The 19,515-nt window shown below is 41.5% G+C and overlaps 1 protein-coding gene across 1 annotated transcript in view; it reads right to left on the reverse strand.

Annotated features, from left to right (window-relative positions):
- The window catches only part of PRDM10 (PR/SET domain 10), a 100,875-nt gene that overhangs the window by 19,780 nt on the left and 61,580 nt on the right, over positions 1 to 19,515 (reverse strand). Inside the window, exons 10-15 of the mRNA XM_060179885.1 lie at positions 18,638 to 18,767; positions 17,305 to 17,547; positions 8,900 to 9,247; positions 5,681 to 5,836; positions 3,427 to 3,606; positions 1,433 to 1,543 (exon numbers count right to left, since the gene is read on the reverse strand). Coding sequence (XP_060035868.1) covers positions 1,433 to 1,543; positions 3,427 to 3,606; positions 5,681 to 5,836; positions 8,900 to 9,247; positions 17,305 to 17,547; positions 18,638 to 18,767 — 1,168 coding nt within the window. The remainder of the gene's footprint in view (positions 1 to 1,432; positions 1,544 to 3,426; positions 3,607 to 5,680; positions 5,837 to 8,899; positions 9,248 to 17,304; positions 17,548 to 18,637; positions 18,768 to 19,515) is intronic.

Raw genomic sequence — 19,515 nt, forward strand, 5'->3', positions numbered from 1 at the left:
TGTAAAGCATACAACAATCTCGTATGCATTTGACTACTAAATAGTAAGGAACCCTCCAGAATGGCAAATCTGATAGCAAGTACTAACTGTTGTCAGTCTATGCATTTAAAAAAGGTTTCTCACTTGTATAAAATGTGTTTATTCTATGCAAGAGAGCAAGAGAGCAGGAAGAGCCCCAACCCAGCACATCCAACACCAGGCCTCAGGTGTGCAGACTCAAGTACCGCTTCTAGTCGCTAAGCCACCTCCTAGGCCACAATACTCCTTATTTTTAAGCTGACACAGTTGCATTGTGTAAGGGAACAACTTTACAGTGAAACCAAACATGAATATTCTACATCTCTTTTAAAGCTGTACACACACACACACACACACACACAAGAGGATAGAATCATAAAACAATGTAATCTACCACAAAATTTCTGTTTCCTACTCATTCTTCTAGAAATCCAAAATCTGCCAGGTATTTTACATTTGCAAACTGGGAGATGGCACAGTGGGTAAAGCATTGGACAAGGGGGCATGAGGTCTTGAGGTCCCAAGTTCAGTGCCCAGTATAGCACATGGCAGTGATGCTCTGGCCCTTCTCTCCCTCATACTAATAAATACATTTTTTAAAAAAATAGTTTAGCTATTAAGTTTTGATGACAGAAAGATACCAAGAGAAAGGCCAGAGCACTGCTCAGCTCTGACTTTTGATAGTGTCATGAGGCCTCAGGCATGAAATTCAGGTGCACGACCATTATGCTCTCTCCCAGGTCCACTAAGGAAGTGAATATTTCTTTAATTATTCATTTTGGATAGAGACAGAGCAATTGAGAGGGAGAGAGGGGGAGAGAGACAGAGACCTGCAGTACTGTTTCACCACTCATGAAGCTTCCCCCTGCAGGCGAGGACCAGGAGCTTGAACCAGGTACGCTAACACCCAGGTCCAAAAGTAAATAAATCTGAAGGGTACGGGAGATAGCATAATGGTTTTGCAAAGAGACTTGTCTGACTGTGACTCCAAAGTCCCAGATTCGATCCCCCACATCATCATAAGCCAGAGAGCAGTGCTCTGCTAAAATGTAATAATATAATAAAATTAATTATTTTTTTTAATAAATGAATCTTAAAAAAATAGTTTCTCTTAAATATAAATACTCTCATTCTAGAGCTTGGTAATTAAAAATGAATTCACAAACTAAGCTATTGTAATAAGTCTCTTGTCACAAAAATCATAGAGAAGGTACAATAAGAAAAATAAAATTAATTCTTATGAAAAAAAAAACTGGCTTAAAATGAAGCTGTGTAGTCCTCTCCTGTGAGAGAAATCTACTGGGAGATCTGCTAAGCGTAGCTGAAGATCCTAGGATTTATTTATACCCCCCAACACACTGGCTCTAAGCAGGGCTTCTGCGGAGACATGGTAGTATGGTGGAGACGCCTTTACCTTATCACAGTACTGGCAGAAGTAATCACGGTTGGGCTTTATGATGGGGAGGGTTAACTCAGGCACCTCTTCTATCTTCATGTCTGGATGTCTCTTTGACAAGTGATTTACCTAAAGAGAGAGAAAGAGATCGCCTTGTAAGCAGAAGCTAAATGAGTACCTCTGGTATTCCTGACAGTGAAGTAATAACCTCCAAACAATAAAGCATTTGGCCAGAACTAGTATGATGAGGCTTATCTGATGCCAAAGCAGTAACAGGCCCTGTGTTAGAAGGAGCTCTCCCACTAACAGCGTTTGATGGCAAAACACTGTTGTTGAGCAAAGAAAAAAATTACGCTGGTGTGAATTGCTTTTTTTTTTTTTATAAATAAGCTTTTTTATATATATTTATTTTATTTATTTTCCCCTTTGTTGCCCTTGTTGTCTAGCATTGTTGTGATTATTGATGTTGTTGTTGGGCAGGACAGAGAGAAATGGAGAGGAGGGGAAGACAGAGACGGGGAGAGAAAGACAGACACCTCAGACCCCCTGTGAAGCGACTCTCCTGAGGTGGGGAGCTGGGGGCTCGAACCGAAATCCTTAAGCCAGTCCTTGCACTTTGCACCACATGCGCTTAACCCGCTGCGCCAAAGCCAGACTCCTGCTGGTGTGAATTTCATTGCTGAATTTTCCTGATACCCTAACTTACCAAAGCAGGCTTCATAAAGAAGATGCACACCAAGGTCCTCAACTCTATTTTTCAGTATATATATATTTTACTTATTGCATAGAGACAGACAGAAAGTGAAAGAAGGGGAAAAACAGAGGGAGAGAGACACCTGCAGAACTGCCTTATCACTCGTGAAGCCTCTCCACTTAAGATGGGGACCAGGGGCTTGAACTGAGGTTCTTGTGCGTGGTAACATGTGCTCTACCAGGTATATACACCACTCAGCCTGCCTCTCGGCTTTAAAGTGCTCTATGACTTTATTTTAAGGTTTTATTGATTTAATTTTATGAAAATGCCAGAAGACTGATTTTTTTCTTTCTTTCTTTTTTTTTTTTTCCTTTTCTTATTGCCACCAGGGTTATCACTGGGGCTCAGTGTCTGCACAATGAATCTTCTGCTCCTAGTGGCCATTTTTCTCCTTTATTTTTCCTTTTATTTTATAGAACAGAGAGAAATTGAGAGGGAAGAGGGAGATAAAGACAGAGAGAGATGGAGAGAGATGGAGAGAGATGGACCTGTAGCACTGTCTCACTGCTCCTGAAGCTTCCCCCTTGCAGGCGTGGACCAGGGACTTGACCCTGGTTCCTTGCTCATGGTAATATGTACACTCCACCAGGTGCACCACCACTTGGCTCCTATTCCATGATTTTAGAGTTCCTAGAAGAAATATATTCGGGGGGGGGAGGGGACTCTAATAAAGTCAAAATGAATTGAGAACAGTGAACTGGCTATCTTGAGATTTCAGCTAACCCGGGTTCCCATGGCCTGATGGGTTGCTGGAACGTTTCCTTTGCCTGCTGTTTCATATCTGGAAAGAGAGGCATGCAAGAGAGCAATCAGAGTGAAGGCAAAGACCTCACCAGAAAGGCTACCCAGGATCAGGAAAGAAGAGCAAAATAAACTATGGCTTAAGCAGAGGCTGAAAAGAGAAAAAGGCAAACTATTGGTGAAAAGTGATAGAAAGGTTCCTCTCCTAAGAGATGACCAGAAATAAACAGGCCAAGGGGTGTGTGGCATATGGGAATCAGAAAAGAGAGGTTCTCCAGCTGGGAATTATTTGTGTCTGGTTTTTTTGTTTTGTTTTGTTTTGTTTTACCAGAGCACTGTTCAGCTCTGGCTTATGGCGGTGCAAGGTATTGAACCTGGGACTTGGGAGCCTCAGACATGAGAGTCTCTTTGCATAACCATTGTGCTATCTACCCCTGACCCTTGTATCTGGTTTTACTCAAGCTGTTGCCATGTTCAGCGACAGCAGCCGCCACAGGACCCAGTATCTGGCACTGACCAGCATGCCTCGCCTCCGGAAGCCCATCATGCACAGGCGGCACTTGAACGTGAAGCTGTCATAGTCAGAGGACGTGATGCGTGGCTTGAACGTCTTGGAGCGGCTGATGCGGTCCGCTTTCTTGGCCTCCCTCTCAGGATTGTGCATCCTTTGCATGTGTTCCCGCAGCTTGTCTTTCCGCTATTCAGAGAAATATTTCAAAAGGCAAGATAATGGGGAGAGGAGAGAGAGAAAAAGTTTTTTTTTTTTTTTTTAGTAACACTATACTGATTTGTCATTGGTTCACAATACTGCCTAAACTTCAGGCATTTGCACAACGCTGCACATCTACGCCTGCGTAGACACCTCACCATACCCATCACCAAAGTTCTTGTGCCATTCCCAACATAACAAAGTGAAACCCCAGTACCTCCCCTCCTGCCCGGTGACCATAATATTTAGCCCTGAGTCTAACAGTTCTTTTTCTCTTTTCTTCCCCATTCTTTCTCTCTCTTGCCCTTTCTCTTTCCCTTTCTTTCTTTTGCTCTCTCTTCCTATCTTCCTTTTTTTCCTCTTCTCTTTCTTTCTTCCAGTGCAAGCTTGGGACCTCTGGGACCTCAGGAATGAAAGTCTGTTTGCATAACCATTATGCTATCTACCCCTACCCATTCCCATGCTTTGGTTATTTATATTCCACAGTGAGAAAAATTCTGAAGTAACTGTCTTTGTGACAACTTTTTATTGAAGGGATTAAAATTAAAAATAAAAAAAAAAAACAAGCTAACAGTACCCAGAATTTACCAAAAACCATCTGAAAAGAAAACATAAGCTTTGAGGGCCATGGAGATAGCACAACAGACTTGTGTGCCTGAGACCCCAGAGGTTCCACATTCGATTCTTGCCACCATCATATGCATGAGTTGAGTAGTACTCTGGTCTCTCTTCTCTCTCTCTGTACTCTCTCCCTCTCTAAGAAAGAAATATTTTTTAAATTTTTAAAAATTACTTTCTATTTCTCTTTAACGTCTTCAGAGTCTATCTAAGAACATCCTTTCAGGATGATCTCACTCTCAGGAAGAAGTTGAAAAACAAGATCAGAAATGAAAACACAAGTAGAACCTGAAATGGAATTGGCGTATTGCACCCAAGTAAAAGACTCTGGGGTGGGTGGGTGGGGAGAATACAGGTCCATGAAGGATGATAAATGACATAGTGGGGGTTGTACTGTTAAATGGGAAACTGGGGAATGTTATGCATGTACAAACTATTGCATTTACTGTTGAATGTAAAACATTAATTCCCCAATAAAGAAATAAATTAAAAAAGAAAAAGAAAAAAAAAAAAGAACATCCTTTCAAAATTCATTTTCCCAGACCAGTAAAATAGCTCACCTGCTTTATCAAACATACACCCCATGTTCCAGCCCAGCCCGCATCGTACCCAGGAAGCTGAGGTGCTATGGTGACTTTGTTTCTGTATCTTTTTCTATTGGAAACAGTAAGCCTGGAGCAGTAAAGCCCCAGTAATGGTAAGGGAAAGAAAAAAAAAAAAGATTTATTTTCTCCTCCTGACTTCACTTCCACTTAATTTCCAGTTTCCATGACAGCATGGCCTACCATCACTCAGTACAGCGGTCTCTCGGTGACATCTGTGCAGAGCCAGCTGATCATGTTAGTGAAGCGCATTTTACCGTATTCATATTCATTTGCTCATCTCAGTCTCCCACGGGTTTTTCCTTTGCTCCTTCATAATTCTGTCAGGTTACCGGTACTTAATATTTATTATTTTAATCCTCAAAGCTATTAACATTCCCTGTCATAATCTAAATCCTTTCTCTACACAACAGATGTTCCACCTATTACATGACAGGCCTCTGGTCTTCAGGGTTTAGTTATCAGATTCTTCTACTTAATAAATTCTCGAGGAAAAAAAAAACTCAAGTGAATAAGTAAAAGGGCAAGTAAATGCAGAAATCCCTCAATAGCTATTTAGCTTGGCTCATTATACATTTGGATTCTTTTTAAGAAGTGCATTATTACTGCTTGAGGATTTGGATAAATTATTTGAGGGAAATTATGCTCTGAATTCTTTCCTTGATATTTTTATCACTGTAACCAAATCGAGCACAAGACACAAAATGTATCTCAAATTCAATTATTTGTAAATGGGGGACAAACCAATAAAATGAGCAGGCATTTGGTTTTATCCTGAGCCTGACACCATTCCTGTGGCTTAAGAACAACGTTGGGCAGGCATTCATTCACTGGGCACAGACCTTAAACTGCTTTCCACATGTGGAACACAGGAAGTCTTTTCGGTCTGAATGCCGAAGCATGTGGAGTCGCAACTTGTCAGGACGACAGAAGGCCTTGTCACACTCTGTGCACTGGTATATCTTTTCTGAGTGGAAGCTTCGCACGTGCTTCTTCACCTGAAAATGAAGACAAAGGAGTTAAAGGATTCTTGCCTGTAGCCCAGGCTCCAGCCTGGCCCCCATCACACTGGGGAAAGCTTAGATGCTGTGGTGTCTTTCCCTCTCTGTCTCTGTCTTTGTATCTGAAAAAGTTGGTACAGAGCAGGGAAGCCCCAGCAATACATATACAACACGTCACACACACACACACACACACACACACACACACACGCCCCAGCAATACATACACACCATGGGACAGACACACACACTCCCCACCCCCAACCATAAAATGAGAGGCAGCTTATCAACACTAGAGGGAGCCAAACACATTAGCATGGATTTTCACCATTCCTTTGTGAGATGAGTGAAAACACACACACAGACACACACAGACACACACAGACACACACAGTCTTAGAAATCTTAACCTCATCTATGACTTAAGGAGAAAGAAAACCCTGATTACATGGAGCATGGAATTCATTTTTTAACATTAAGAGCATAGTTCCTTTGAATTGATCTAAATAAATCTTGATTAAAAATTTTTTAAAAATTACCTATAGCAAGGCAAAAACTAAATCTCCCATATATATATATTTATTTATTACCAGAGCACCTCTTGGTTCTGGTCTATGGTGGCTGGTATAGGGGATTGAACCTGGGACCTCAGAGCCTCAGGCAAGAGAGCCTGTTTGCATAAGCTCTCACATATATATGAAATAAAGTCAGTCCATTTAGTATTTGGGTTTTTTTTTTATGTCTTTTTTTATTATTTCTTTCTGTGAGGGCTTGCATGATTTCAACACTCAAGGAGAACTTTTCTGTCTTTTTTCTTCATTGTAGATGGAGAGTGAGAGACAGAGAGGGAGACACAGAGAGAGACAGAGTTCCACCACTGGTGAAGCTTCCACTTTGGTGTTTCCAGGTGGAAGCCGGGGGCCTGAACCTGAGTCTTCATATATGGGAAAGTGAGTGCTCTACTCAGTGAGCTATCTCCTAGCCCCCACTCTTTTCACATCTTTCTATAAAAACAATGACTGAAGAATTAAATCCATCAACTGACCACCATTATGAGACCATAATACCAGCATTATTTACCCTTAGTTGTGATGTTTTTAGATAACTTCACCAAAAATATATGGCTTCCTCCCACACTCCACCCACCCAGCAATGCTCACTTCTGGCTTATAGTGGTATAGGGGATTTTGGAGCCTCAGGCATGAGAGTCTCTTAGCATAACCATTATGCTTATCACCCCTAAATATGGTTTCTTAGCCAAAAAAAAAAAAAAAAAAGTAAAGTTGTGGATGGAAGCTAAGTAGTGAAATCACATCCAACTATTCCTATAACATTTTATTTTCAGAATCTCTTTTGTCGTTAAGGTCGTCTGTCTTTTTTGCTCTTTGAGCAAAATGAGAGAATTGCCAAGACTCCTGACACCAGCAGAACTATGTAAATCCTCCTAGTCTCCTTTTGCTTTGGTGATGACAAAAGAGAGAGCTATTACCAGGTACTTCGGTTTAGTTACTCATTGACTAGGATGTAACAAGATTTTCAACTTGAAGTCCAAATGAAATCATGATTCATCTGGAATCTAGCCTCACCCACTTGATTAGACACAGTATAAGACTGGCTCAGTCAGTGCTTGATACAAAATTGTGATATCCTCCAACTTTCTCTTTGCTTCTTTACCTTGGTAAACATATAGCCTTAGTAAATTAAAGCAAGAGAGGAGACCACAGTAGCAAAGAGGAAAAGTGTCAAACCAGAAAATAGAGGAGTTCTGTCTGCTACAGGTTCTCTATATTTGTCAACAGTAAAGATAGCAAGAATTGGATGTTTTTATATTGCAGGCCCAAGAGATGTCACAATGAGCATAGAACTGATCTTGAATGCATGAGATCTCGAGATAGACCAGGAGCATTCCATGTGCCAGAGTGCTGGTCTGGTGTTCTTTCTATCTCTCCCCCTACCCCTCTTACTTCAGTTTAGAAATCAAATCTTTTTTAAATAATGGTTTCTATTTTATAACCAGATCTAGCTGTTTATTACATGGAATACAACTTTTAAAATATGTATGTTATTACACATGAAACAGAAATATATGTGAGAGAGAGAGAGAGAGAGAGAGGTAGAGGAGGGAAAGAGACAGAGACAGGTACTATTTTTACATACAGTCCCATATCAAACAAGGAACTTCAGGTAAGCAAGTCCAATGCTCTATCAGATAAGTCATTTCCCCTGTTAGACATGTAACAGAACTTAAATGTTTTTACATGTTACTGTCTGATTTGGACAAGAGTCAAATAATCTTTTGTTTATCAAAAGCAGTTTAATTGAAATGTGGCAGTGTACCTTAGTGGTGGTAAAGCATCTCACTTGTGTGAGGTCCTGGGTTTGATTCCTGACACTAAAAATAAACAATATGATGGAAGAAATGTTGTTCGGGGGGGGGGGGCTGGGAAATGGCTCAGCAGCTGGGACACACGTTTTACTTGGTTCCACATGGGAGCACCGAGGATGGCACCTATGGAATTCCATGAACAGTAAGCAGAGGAGGGCACTGGTATCTCTTTTTTTCCTCTTTCTCCCCCCACCTCTTTTCTAATGATATGGAATTAAAATTTGTGCCAGGGAGGTCACTCAGTGTTATAGTACACAGGTACAAGGCCTTGGTTCATTCCCTGCCACTGGATTTAAAACAATAGAAGAGGGCCAGTGAAATAGTTCACTTAGTGTGCTGCTTTGCCATCTGAGTGACCCAGGTTTGAGACTGGCCTCCGTTGCATTAAAAGAAGCTTCAGTGCTGTGGCCTCTCCCTCCCTCTCTCTCACTTTTTCACTCTCTCCTTTTCTGTCTCTAAAAAAAAAAAAAAAAAAAAAAAATTTAAAGTAAATAAATCTTTATTTTAAAAAAAGAAAGAAAAGAAATATCACTGTGAATAGGAAAGCTGTTGCAAAGAAGAGTTGAAAATGCTGGTAGATAAGAAATCTTGATTGTCCCCCAAAATCGAAGTTTCTTGGGCCAAACGCCAGAAGTCGCCAGAAGTCTCCAGGGATCTCAGTCGTAGACACTCACCTGGATAAAATCTGGGAACCGTTTCTTACAAGTTGGGCAGGTAAAGTAGCCATCATTGATATGAATGGCCACATGATCTTTCAACAAATCAAGGCGGTCAAAGGATTCGGGGCAAAAAATGCAAGAATAAGTCTTCTGGTCGGAGTGGAGCTTCATGTGGTTCTCCAAGGACGCACTGCTGATGAAGCCCTTGTTACAGAGATCACAGGTCAATGGGCAGGTCCCCTCCCGCCCATGAAAGCGCAGGTGTTGGTCCAGTTTGTCCTTTTCCCGGAAAGCCTTCCCACACTGCAGGCATTTAAAAGGCCGGAAGGACTTCCGAATAAACAGGTGCTGAAGAGCTGCATTCTGAAAGACATACACAAATATGACTGTTTAGGGAGGAAATAAAGTGTACAGGTGGCTTGCGAGTTCACAGAGAAAGCAGGATCTCTGTAATCACAGACTTTCTAGAGAAATTAAAATTAAGGACACACAGTTGAAAGAAGTGTTTTTTGTTGTTTTTTTCTGGTAAAGACATTAAAAATAAAGCTGTCCCTAGAGAAATTTATTTTGAAAAGATCAACTCTTTTTGAATTTAGCTTTAGGTGTATGTGTGTGTGTGTGTGTGTATGTTAATGCTGGAAAGGCATTCTGTAGTCCCAACAGAAATGTATCAAAAAAACTAATCCCAAAGTACTTTTAAACAAAAATTGAAGGGAGAGGAAATGAGTTGGGAAAAGTGATGTGTGCATAAGTGAAGTTGGAGCAAGTCAGGTAAATGTTCTATGTTGAAATTCTAAAGTTTAAAAAAAAAAACATTTTTCTTTCTTTATTTTACCAGAACACTGTTCAGCTCTGGCTTATGGTGGTGCAGGGGACTGAACCTGGAACTTTGGAGCCTCAGGCATAAGAGTCTCTTTGAAAACCATTATGCTATCTACTCCTGCCCTCAAGTCAAAAAATACTGAAGCTCAGTTTGAATTTTTGTAAATAAAAAAAAGAGGGAGCCAAAAGAACCAGAGAGCAGTGTTTTACAGGACCTAGGAAAAGGAGGAAGTAGGATAGGATTTCTTTGTAAGGTGATGAACATGTCCTGCAATTAATTACGTAATGTGACAGTTACTCTGGAAATATTCTAAAAAGCACTTACATAAAGGGTGAATTGAAAGGTATTTGAATTCAACTTCAATTTACTTTAAAAATTAAGGATATGGATTTATGTAGCCATATTGTTCACTTCTGACCAAAGATAAGAAAATATTTATTTCTGTGTTGTACAGGTTCCTACTTAGAACACATGAAGGACAAACTCTGAATTCAGTAGTTAGTTCCATTGGTTAGAATGCCATGCTGACAAAGATATATTTAGTGCTGTGTTCCCCAGTTAGATCAGTCAATTTGATGTTTTTTTTTTCTAATGCTTAGCTTGAAATTCATGCAATTGTTAAAAGGGAATCCGAGTGAGAGAATGTGAACACAGTGCAAACTCATTACCACTATTGGAAAAACAATTAATGTTTTAAATGAGAGCAGATCACCCTTCACACAAAGAACACACAAACAGTGATTTAGTTATGCTATACTGAAGACTGGTTCACGAGTTCCTCAAAACACCTGGATGTAGATAGGCATGAGGGGGAAATCCCTCAAAACAAAATTAAAAAAAAAAAATATATATATATATATATATATTCATGAATACCTATGTTTATCTAACTATAAGAGAGAGTAATTGAAGGGTTTTTTTAAAAAAATATTTATTCCTTCTTGTTGCCCTTGTTGTTTTATTGTTGTAGTTCTTATTGTTATTATTGATGTCGTCGTTGTTGGATAGGACAGAGAGAAATGGAGAGAGGAGGAGAAGACAGAGAGGGGGAGAGAAAGACAGACACCTGCAGACCTGCTTCACTGCTTGTGAAGTGACTCCCCCTGCAGGTGGGGAACCGGGATCCTTAAGCCGGTCCTTGTGCTTTGCACCACCTGTGCTTATCCCGCTGTGCTACCGCCCAACTCCCAGGTTAATGGATCTTAATGCACTATTTGTGCAATGAAAAAAAAAAAAAGAGTGAATAATGTTTAAACCCCTGACTTCAACTTATGAGCAACAACTTCTAAATAAACTTAATGCTAAGTGAGAAAGCAAAAAATAACTATATTTTATTTAGTGAAATTTTTGAATATGGCTAATATGCAAAGGAAAACTTAATGTATGACTTACACTAAAGGGCCCAGTAGAGCCCTTTTTAAACTCGTTTACCATGAGTTTAATGATTCTGTTTTCTTCCCCAAGTGACTGGAGCTATTTCAGGGCTCCACCTTTTATTCTTCTCTGTAGCTAATCCCTTAATCTGCTGAATGGGGCTGGGTGGTGGTACACCTGGTAGAACACACGTTTCCAGGCACAGAGCCCAAGTTCCAGACCCCAATTCCTATCTGCACGGGGAAGCTTCATGAGCGGTAAGGCAGTGCTACAGGTCTGCAGGTCGGTCTCTCTCTCTCTCTCTCTCTCTCTCCCTCCTTCATTATACCCTTTCCCTCTCAGGGAAAAAAAATCTGCTTAGTTCACTGAGAATGCTCAATAAAAGTCTGAGAATTAGTGAAATGTATTTTATAAGAAAAAAAATAGAATTGTTTCAAGATTTTTTTTCCATAGCTCTGCAAAGATTGATTGATTATCATCAGGGTTATTACTGGGTTTAGTGCCTGCACTACAAACCCACTGCTCCATTTACCAGTTTTAAAAATATTTTTATTTATTTATTTACTGTTGGGTAGAGGCAGAGAAAAATTGAGAGGGGGAGAGGGGAATAGAGAGGGAGAGAAACAAGAGAGACACCTGCAGCCCTGCTTCAACAACTGTAAAGCTTTCCCCTTGCAGGTGGGGGCCAGGAGCTTGAACCTGGGTCCATGTACACTGTAGTGTGTGTGCTTAACCAGGTGGGCCACAGACCAGCCCTTTTCCTTTTTTTATGTTTTAAGTCAGATAAATCAGAGAGAAATTAAGAGGGATGGGGTAGATAAAAAGGGAAAGAGAGAGACAACCACAGACCTGCTTCAATGCTCATGAAGCTTCCTCTTGCATGTGGGGAACTGGGATTCGAACCTGGGTCATTCCGCACGGTAACATGTGTGCTCTACCAGGCTTGCAACTGCCCAGCCCCCTCTGAAAAAAATCTTTTAACAATTGGTGTTTGAGGCCAGTGAGACAGCTCAGCTAGAAGGGTGCCTGCTTTGCCATGTAAGTGGTCCAGTTACTAGCCTAACCCCTAAAGCACCTGGGAAAGCTTCAGTGCTGCGATGTCTTTCCCTCTCTCCTTCTGTGCTTGTCTCTGTCTTTCGACCTGAAAAAGTCAAAGCAGTGAAGCCCCATCAACAATAAAAAAGAATAGACTGACCTTTTCCCAATCAGCCAGAGCCTTCTTTCACTGCTTTATACAGCCTAGCTATTACTCTACCTAGACAGATTTATTTTTATATTTAAAAAAATGTTCATGGGTGGGGGAAATAGCATAATGGTTATGCAAAGAGGCTTTCTTGCCTGAGGCTCTTAAATCCCAGGTTCAATACCCCCCCCCCCCCCCCCCGCCGTACCACCATAAGCCAGAGATGAGCAGTGCTCTGGTTAAAAAAAACAAACAACTTCACTATTTTGTAAGTGAAAAGTACTTGCAACAGTGCAGATAGAACAAAAAATGCTATCCTGATGTTCAGAAAGTTGAGATTTAGAATGTGTAAAAATCATTTCCTTTCTCCCAGCTCAGTCAAGTCTCCAAAGGCAGTCATGATGCTTAACAGTGGATTTTGGTCCCACTAGGGACTCCATTTCTCCTTGGGTGCCATATCTTGAACTCAGTTTGGTCTGGGTCCATTATGCTAATAAGTCTTGTGTCAGTTCTGATTAGTATGAGTGTCCTCAGACACTTGATTTAAACTGAGCAGCCACCTGGCTCCATTTTCTTTGATGATAAGCCCCATTCTTATCGTCTTTTTTCATTTCCATGGAGCCCTGCACACTGCCTAAGTACTCAAGAACTAAACTGCATTTCTCTGATCTAATGACCCTAATGCAGTCTTCAAATTATTAGGGGTATGAGTGCTGAGCCATGTTCAGCCCTGTGACCCACTTGTGGGCCGTATCTTACTCTAAGGCATCTTTTGCAAACAAAGCTCTAACTGGTGCACATTTCCAGAAGAAAACGTGAAAAGTGGTGGCAGCCACACAGATGGATCATCTCATCTCTGAGTTGCGGCCAGTCAATAGCACATCACCATATGGTACAAAAGCAGCTCAAAGAACCAAAATGGAACGGAGGATTTGGGTCATATGAAAATGAATTCTGAGAAAACATTCTTTGCAGGCCATAAAATATTGTTTCTTAATATTTATTTTATTGAGCCCAGAGAAATAGTTCACTTAGATAGTGTGTTGCTTTGCCGTGTGTGTGATCCAGTTAAAGCCTAGCCGCCAGTGCATGGAAGGAGGCTTGGGTTCTCTCTCTATCTACCTATCTCTATATAATTTTTTTAATTGTTTTGAAATCTTTTTATTAATTATTGTATAGAGACAAGAGAAATTGAGGGGGGAGGGGGAGATAGAGAGGGAGACAGAGAGACAACTGCAGACCTATTTCACCACTTGCGAAGCTTTCCCCCTACAGGTGGGGACCAGGGATTTGAACCCAGGACCCTGCACACTATAACGTGTGCACTTAACCCGGTGCACCACCACCTGGCCCCCTTTGTACATTTTTAAATTGCTTTTAAAAAGAGAGAAACACAGCAAGTGGGAGAGAGCTAGAGAGAGGAGCAAGAGCTCTCTAACATACTTATTACCCGGGGTCGAATTCAGAACCCTCAAGCTTGTAAGCACAGTGGTCCACCCTCTGTGCCTCCTGCTGGGCTGCAACCATAAAAATCTCTTACAAAGTTTGATATTAAACGCAAAAGGGATATCAATTACCGATTAAAAATATGTCCTGTGTGAAGTTGTACCCCTCTTATCCTATCGTTTAGTCAGTATTTCTTTTTTATAAATAAAAAATTTTTTAAAACGTGTGGTCCAGGAGGTGGTGCAGTGGATAAAGCGCTTGACTCTCAAGTGTGGGGTCCTGAGTTCAAGCCCTGGCAGCACATGTATCAGAGTGATGTCTGGTTCTTTCTCTCTCTCTTCCTATCTTTCTCATCAATTAATAAATACAATATTAAAAAAAAAGTTAAAAAAAAGAAAAGAATATGTCCACTATTTTGATCCTGACATTAAAAGAAAATCAGTTATGCTTACTGGATTGTTGTTGTTTAGTCTTTATTGGATAGAGACAGTCAGAAATTGAGAGGAAGGGAGACATAGAGAGAGAGAGAGAGACCTCAGCAGCACTGCTTCACCACTCGTGAAGCTTTCCCTTTGCAGGTGGGGACCAGGGACCTTGTGCATTATAACACATGCACTCAATCAGGTGTACCACCACCTGGCCCCTTGTTGTTCTTAAACAACTTTCCTCTGGCCTGTTTTCTGTGCTGATGGTGGACCAGTCCTGCTCAACACATCTCACTCTCCTGTCTCTAATGTAGCACGTGCACCATCCTCACCTTCCCAAGCATGTTCTGGGATCACAACCCTTGATCCAAGGGCTGCCCTCCTCTAAAATGATCCACCTTCAAGGCTGGGAGGTGGTGCACCCAGTTGAGAACACACACATGACCATGAGCAAGGGCCTGGGCTCAAGCCCCCACTCCGCACCTGAAGGGGGGAAGCTTCATGAGCAGTGAAGCAAGTGCTGCAGGTGTCTCTCTGTCTCTCTTCCCATCTACCTCCCACTCCCCTCTCAATGTCTTTCTGTCCAAGCTAGTAAAATAAGACTGGGGGAAAAAAAGAGAAGAGAAGGGAAGGGAAGGGAATTGCCACCAGGAATGGCAGATTTGTAGTGCCAGCACCAAGCCCCAGTTGATAAGCCTGGAGGGGGAAAAAATAATCCGCCTTCAAGGCTGGGAAGTGGCACAGTAGCAGCATGCAAACCAGGCAAGTTCCCAAGCTTAAAGTCTCAAGTCTGGTCTTTGGCAGTACATAGTCTAAAGTGATGCTCTGATTCATTCTCTCTCTGTGCGTAACAAATAAATGTTTAAATTAAATTGAATGATTTACCTTCTTCCTGTCCTTTTTGGACCAGCTAAAGCCTCTCTTCATCTACAAATTATTTCCTAACTCATTCAGTTTACTTGGGCCTTCTGCACGCCTACAGTAATTATAGACTATACTTTTAGTACCTTATTGTAAGCTACCTTATGATAGCAGTGTATCTCTAGTGAGGCTACAAGCTCCTAGAGGTCAAGACTCAACTCAAAATTCTACTGTGGGGGCTAGATGAGCCAGCTGAGCACACATGACTCAGGTTAGAGCCCCCAGTCCCCACTTACAGGGAGGAAGCTTTATGAATAGTGGAACAGAGATGTAGTGTAGCTCTCATTCTATCTCCTCCTCAGCTTTCTTTGTCCTATCAAAATAAAAGAAAGGGGATGGGGGAGAAAATTCTATGGTGTACCTAGCATGTTGGTAAGTAAACAGTTAGAATACAATACTGCTCCCTACATCTTTCAAATCATTTTGGAGCTGAAGGGACCTTGGAGATCATCTAGTCCTACCCTTCATTCTGTGTATGCAGAATGGCAGCCCACAGTTCACTCACTGGTCTGTGTGGAAATGAATAATCGTTTACTCATAAGCTAATCTGCATTGACTGTAGCAACCAAGTTGTCAAATCTACGAGGATTTAGTAAATAGAGGTTGCGAGGAACAGCAGATCAGGCAAACACTTAAACAGCATTCTGTTATGGGAAACACAGGAAACAAACCTACCTGCAGCTCCAGCTGAGCAGGCAGCATTAGAGGAGAGAAAAATAGTTACATTACCAATTGGATTGGAAGCCTTCCCTTCAGTTGGTCATTACCAATCTGGATAGAAAAGATGGGGGGAAAAATACATAGCCCTACTTTTTAGAATGTGTAAGAAGGAAAAAGAAAAAAAGTAGTTCAACTACGACTGACCTCCAAAAAGCACGGCACAGGGTTTTTGATTTGACACAGGAACCTCACACGAAAACCAGGCTCCCAACTCATTCAAGAACACCAGTACAATCATAGCAACAACTGTGCTTATGTGTTCACAATACTCCATGTGGACTTCAGTCTCTGCCTTCAAAAAGTTAACTCCATGGAGGATTTCACAGGACTTGGTGAAAAATCAGAATGGACCAAGGAGACAATTGGGCGAGACAGTGAAATGCAGTTTGGGAAGTCATGTAGAATGGTGAGTGGGATTCCTTGACTCATAAGTTTTGGGGTTTTTTTTGCCTTTCTGCTCTCTATTTATGTATGTTTTACATCCTTTTGAAATAATAGACATGGAGCCAAATTTGAATGTGTTTCCCTTACAAGATGAAGGTACATACAGGTAATTTAGCCTCAGAGTGCTTAGCCTTTCTGTGCTACTGTGTGGCTACAAACATTGAAGTGTGTTTTTCTTAAAGGTATGGACTACATTATTTCTCAAGGTCCCTTCTAGCCTAAAGGCCAATCAGAAGACCAAAAGAAACATAAACTGAAACAGTCATCCATTTAGAAACTATAAAATCAAGCTAAGGTAAAAGAAAAAAAAAATCACACAGAAAGTATTAATACAGTAAGTCTCTATATGCCGTGCTTCAACAAACATGGGTTTTAAATAGCTGCCTTCTGGATGTAAATTGAGCACAGCCATTTGCCCCACAAAGCCATTTTGTTCTCCACATGCAGGCAAGTTCCTAACTCAGTCTCAACTGCTCTCTGTGAAAGAAGAGGAAGCTTGTCTGACTCAGAAGCCATGAGACCTTGCAGCCACATGGCCTGAATTCAAGATGGAGGTCCAACACGTGAGTCGCTCCTGAACCTATAGCTCAACTGTGAGCTGTCCCCCGGGGTGTGTTCTGCAGCTGCCATCTCAGTGTGGACACAGGTCCCTCTGTATTGCCATGAATGCAGTGAATGACATCTGTTAGTCTCCCACTGGAAACTGTAGGTGATTAAATTCAAATTGCTAACAATTCACTTGGGAAGAATGAGGAGTAAGCAAGGATGAGCCTGGCTTAACCGAACTATTCTAACGAAATGTACTTATTTCTCCATTTCCAGAGAGCATTGGCCTACCAAAGGCCAGGCTTTCTGTATCATGGCTAAACTGATCAACTCTAAGAGCAGCCACTGCAGCCTGCCATGGGACACAAAGGCACTGAGGTACATATTTCCTTTCAAGACAGGGAAGTTGAGTGTGTTGATGGGGCTGGATGCAAGATGTCAGAGTGAGTGGTGAGTGGGTTGGAAACAGAGCACCCCCAATGCCAATTGATGGGACCAAGGCCAACACACAGAAGGCAGAGAGCAGCTTCCCACTTACTCGAATGCGTTTGGCTCTGCGCATGTCATCAGCTGTCAGCGTGCTTGGGGCGGGCAGCACAGTCTCCTCTTGCTGGGGCTGCAGGTCGAGGGTTTGGGTTTCTGGCTCTTGTTCCATGGAAGATGGCGTTTCCTGGGGCAACTGAGGGATTGGGAGGGCAGTCTGTCCTGGTTGATCCAGCCCATTCATAGGGGCTGGCTCAGCCTCTTCAAACTGCTCCTTGATGGGAAAATGTAGCAAGTTCTGAAATGGCAAAAACCGGAGATTATTTCCCTGTTGAGATAGAAATTAGTGCTAGAAGGAGTATGGGTAAGATACAGAATTGCTGCTTACTGTTTAAAACATCAGGGTCATAAGGAAAATCCCATGATGGGACGCTTCTACAATATCATCATTTCAGATGTGTCAACTAATTTAACAGAGTCCCCCAATAATGTTGCTGATTTTTTAAAATCATTACCAGGGTTTCTCTTTACTATTTTTTTTTTCCAGCTAGATGCAGGAAGGGAAATAGAGGGAGAAAGAAACCACAGCTTTGTAGCATCTTTCAATGCAGTGGTAGGCCAGGTCACATATACATCAGAGCAGTGTACTAGCCAAATGAGCTATTTGGCTGGCCCACTGTTTTCAGATCTTTTTTTTTTTTTTTTAATTTTCTTTTCATAGGACAGAGAGAAATTGAGAGGGGAGAGGGAACGAAAGAGATGTCGCTCTTCAGCACTGCTTTGCCACTTGTGAATCTTCCCTTCCTCCCCACAGTTAGGAACTGGGGCCTTGAACCCAGGTCCTTGTACACAGTAATATGTTTGTGCCACCACCCAGCCTGTTTCAAATATTTAAGAAAGTAAAGATGAGTTATTTGGTGCAGCATTTGCAAATACATTCTTTTCTGGTTTTCTCTAATTTTTACTTTAATTAACAAGCAACAAAACACTGACACAACAGAGCCACCAACCTCTATAAAGTATTCCTATTTATTTTTTTTAATATTTATTTATTTATTCCCTTTTGTTGCCCTTGTTGTATTATTGTTGTTGTCGTCATTGTTAGATAGGACAGAGAGAAATGGAGAGAGATGAGGAAGAGAGAGAGTGGAAGAGAAAGAGAGACACCTGCAGACCTGCTTCACTGCCTGTGAAGCAATTCTCCTGCAGGTGGGGAGCCAGGGCTCAAACCGGGATTCTTACACTGGTCCTTGGGCTTTGTGCCACATGCACTTAACCCGCTGCGCTATAGCCCAACTCCCAAAAGTATTCATATTTAAATCAGATAATGGCTCTGTTAAGTCCATGAAACAAGTGCCTAAGAAGCAGCTACCCCCTTCACCCAGTACCTGTGTTCCATCATCACACTTTTCCCCATTTTCACTGGTTATTTCCAAGTGGATAAATTTGGGGGGACGCCCTGGCCTTCGACCAGGGCCAAAACGTCTCTTGCCTCGTCCCCTTCCTCGGCCTCTTGTTCTGGGGACGAGAGATTGGGTTATAGGCAGTTACTAGTCATGGCTACTTAATACTCCATAACAAATAATGATTTTAAGCCCTAAATGATTTTAAGGCTTAGCTATTTACTAACAAAGGGGAAGAGAGAAAAAATGAGGAGAGAAAAACCAGAGCATCACTCTGGTACATGATGCTGGGGGTCAAACTCAGGACCTGAGTCCTGATAGCCCAATACCTTACCCACTGCACTACCTCCCAGGCTACAAAAATCCAATTTCTGAGTTTCACCTATAAGGCCTGACCTAGCTCCGTCTACCCCATCCTATATGATTCACTTCCATCTAGCCTTTCACACAAGGGAATTGGTGATTTAGTTTGATAAAGGAATCCTTCTTTGGAAATAAAAAAGTGTATATTATTTCAAAGGCATATGTTATCTCAAGGATTCTTATTTCAAAATCCCCAGTAAGGGAGCTTTAACTTAAGTGAAAGGATCTCTGGCCAAGAGATTTCTCAGAGGCAGAACATACCCTTTCCACGCATGAGATTATGAGAATGATCTTAAGCACTACACACAATCAAGCAGTGTTTGGTCACACACACTCTCTCTCTCTCAACTCATTCATTAATTTTTCTTTATTTTCATTTTTACCACAGCTCTGCTAAACACTGGCTTCTGGTAGTACAGGGGTTTGAACCTAGAACTGTTGGTGCCTCAGGCATATATAACCACTGTGCTAGTCTTAGTGCTTTTTTATTTTTTTAAATA

The sequence above is a fragment of the Erinaceus europaeus genome, chromosome 20 (assembly GCF_950295315.1).
Source record: "Erinaceus europaeus chromosome 20, mEriEur2.1, whole genome shotgun sequence".
Taxonomy (NCBI): Eukaryota; Metazoa; Chordata; class Mammalia; order Eulipotyphla; family Erinaceidae; genus Erinaceus; species Erinaceus europaeus.